This window comes from Orycteropus afer, unplaced genomic scaffold (genome assembly GCF_000298275.1).
Source record: "Orycteropus afer afer isolate SDZICR_OR568_19922 unplaced genomic scaffold, OryAfe1.0 scaffold00663, whole genome shotgun sequence".
NCBI lineage: Eukaryota > Metazoa > Chordata > Mammalia > Tubulidentata > Orycteropodidae > Orycteropus > Orycteropus afer.
The window spans coordinates 171,903-173,584 of record NW_006922250.1 but is presented as its reverse complement, the minus strand read 5'-3'; the positions used below and the strand labels follow the sequence as shown (position 1 = coordinate 173,584).

The 1,682-nt window shown below is 61.5% G+C and overlaps 1 protein-coding gene across 1 annotated transcript in view; it reads left to right on the top strand.

Annotated features, from left to right (window-relative positions):
- Positions 1-1,682, top strand: part of PPP2R3B (protein phosphatase 2 regulatory subunit B''beta) — a 52,784-nt gene that overhangs the window by 2,345 nt on the left and 48,757 nt on the right. The window contains exon 2 of the mRNA XM_007956771.2: positions 817-1,059. Within this exon, the coding sequence (XP_007954962.2) occupies positions 817-1,059 (243 nt within the window). The remainder of the gene's footprint in view (positions 1-816; positions 1,060-1,682) is intronic.

Sequence of the window (1,682 nt, the reverse complement as noted above, 5' to 3'; positions counted from 1 at the left end):
GGAAGTAGGGGCTGTTCCCTGCTGTGTCTCCGGTTAGAACTGGGTAGCACCGTCCTGTGGATTCCCTGGGTGGTGCAGTTTACCCAGAGGTGGTTGGTTCGAGCCCACCTGGAAGTGAGTCCCCCGAGGAGAGTGTGAAGGAGAGCTGGAGGCCGCTGGTGGCAGTGAGTCTGAGGCAGGTCCCCAGAGGGGCTGCCTGCACCCGGGAGCTAGTGCAGCCCCAGGGCCCCTCGCTGGGCTCCTGGCCCCGTGCGTTTCCCCATTGACCTGCTGGATCTTAGTCGTCATCAAGTCGACTGCAGCTGAGGGCGACCCCACGGCCAGCAGAGCGCCCCGCGGCCTGGTCCCGCGCCGTCTCCGCGTCTCCCATGTGTTGGAGCCGTCGTGGTTGCCATGCTGTGCTTCGGAAGGGTGCCTGAACCCCTTAGGACTGCGGGTTTTGCGGAAATAGTTGGTGGCAGGAGTTCCAGGGCTTCGTCAGCCTGCTCCAGTTGTAAACACCCCGCCACACACCGTCCTCCCGTTGGGGTTGTTACTGTTAGTTGCCATCAGATCAGCTCTGACTCACAACAACCCAGGTAGGGAGCGTTGCCCGGTCCGCACTGTCTTCCGTTCTGAGTTCATGGTTGTTGCTGTCGGGTAGTCCGCCCCCACGGGGCCTTCCTTGCCCTCAGCAACCACCCTCTGCTCTGCCAAACATGATGCCCTCAAGCCACCGTCCTCCTGATGACAGGTCCAAAGCAAGCAGGTCAAGGCTCCCTGTGTTCTTTCTTGACCCCAAAGGTTTTCGAGCTGAGAGCCAGGCTTTCTTCCTAGTGTGTCGTGGGGAGCTGTGCTGAAACCAGCCCGCCGCGGGGGACCCTGCTGGGCGGGAAGCCCTGGGGCCTGGCCCCGGCGGCGGAGCACCGTGCAGCCACCACAGTCCAGCGTCTGACAGACGGACGCAGGGCGCTGGGCTCGCACACCCGCTCGAGCAGGCTGCCCCGTCGGTCAGCAAAGGTGTTCCGGTGCCAGCCAGGCACCAGCGGAAGGCGGACCCTCGGCTTCGTGGCCTGTGCTGTGTGTGCGACCCCGTAGTGCTAGGAGCGCTTGCAGCTGTGGTCGGGGCAGCAAGGGGTCTTCGTTCTCCATGTGTGAGAGAAATACGCAAGCGGGTGGCTTTAATGAACAAACCGATCGCCTCCCAGTTGTTAGAAGTCGTCGAGTTGGCTCTAACCCAGTGACCTGCGTACAACAGCGGGAGACACGGCTCAGTTCTGCGCCAGCCACACCGTCCTTGCAGCACCTGAGCCCATCACCGCAGCCGCCGTGTCCGTCCGTCTCGTTGAGGGCCTTCCCCCCTTTCACTGACCCTCCACTTTCCCAAGCATGACATCCTTCTCCAGGGACCGGTCCCTCCTGACAACATGACCAAAGCAGGTGAGAGAAGTCTGGCCGTTCTCGCCTCCAAGGAGCATCCGGCCGCACTCCCTCCAGGACAGCTCTGTTCATTCTTCTGGCTGTCCGTGTTGTTGGTGTTGCAGGTGCCGTCCACGGTGGTTCAATTTTCTTCACCAACAGCACGATTCAGAGTCATCCGTTCCTCAGTGGGCTTCCCTATTCCGTATCCAGCTCTCACGTGCACATGAGGCGGTTGAAAACACCTTGGCTTGGGTCAGGCGCCACTGAGTCTTCAAAGTGAC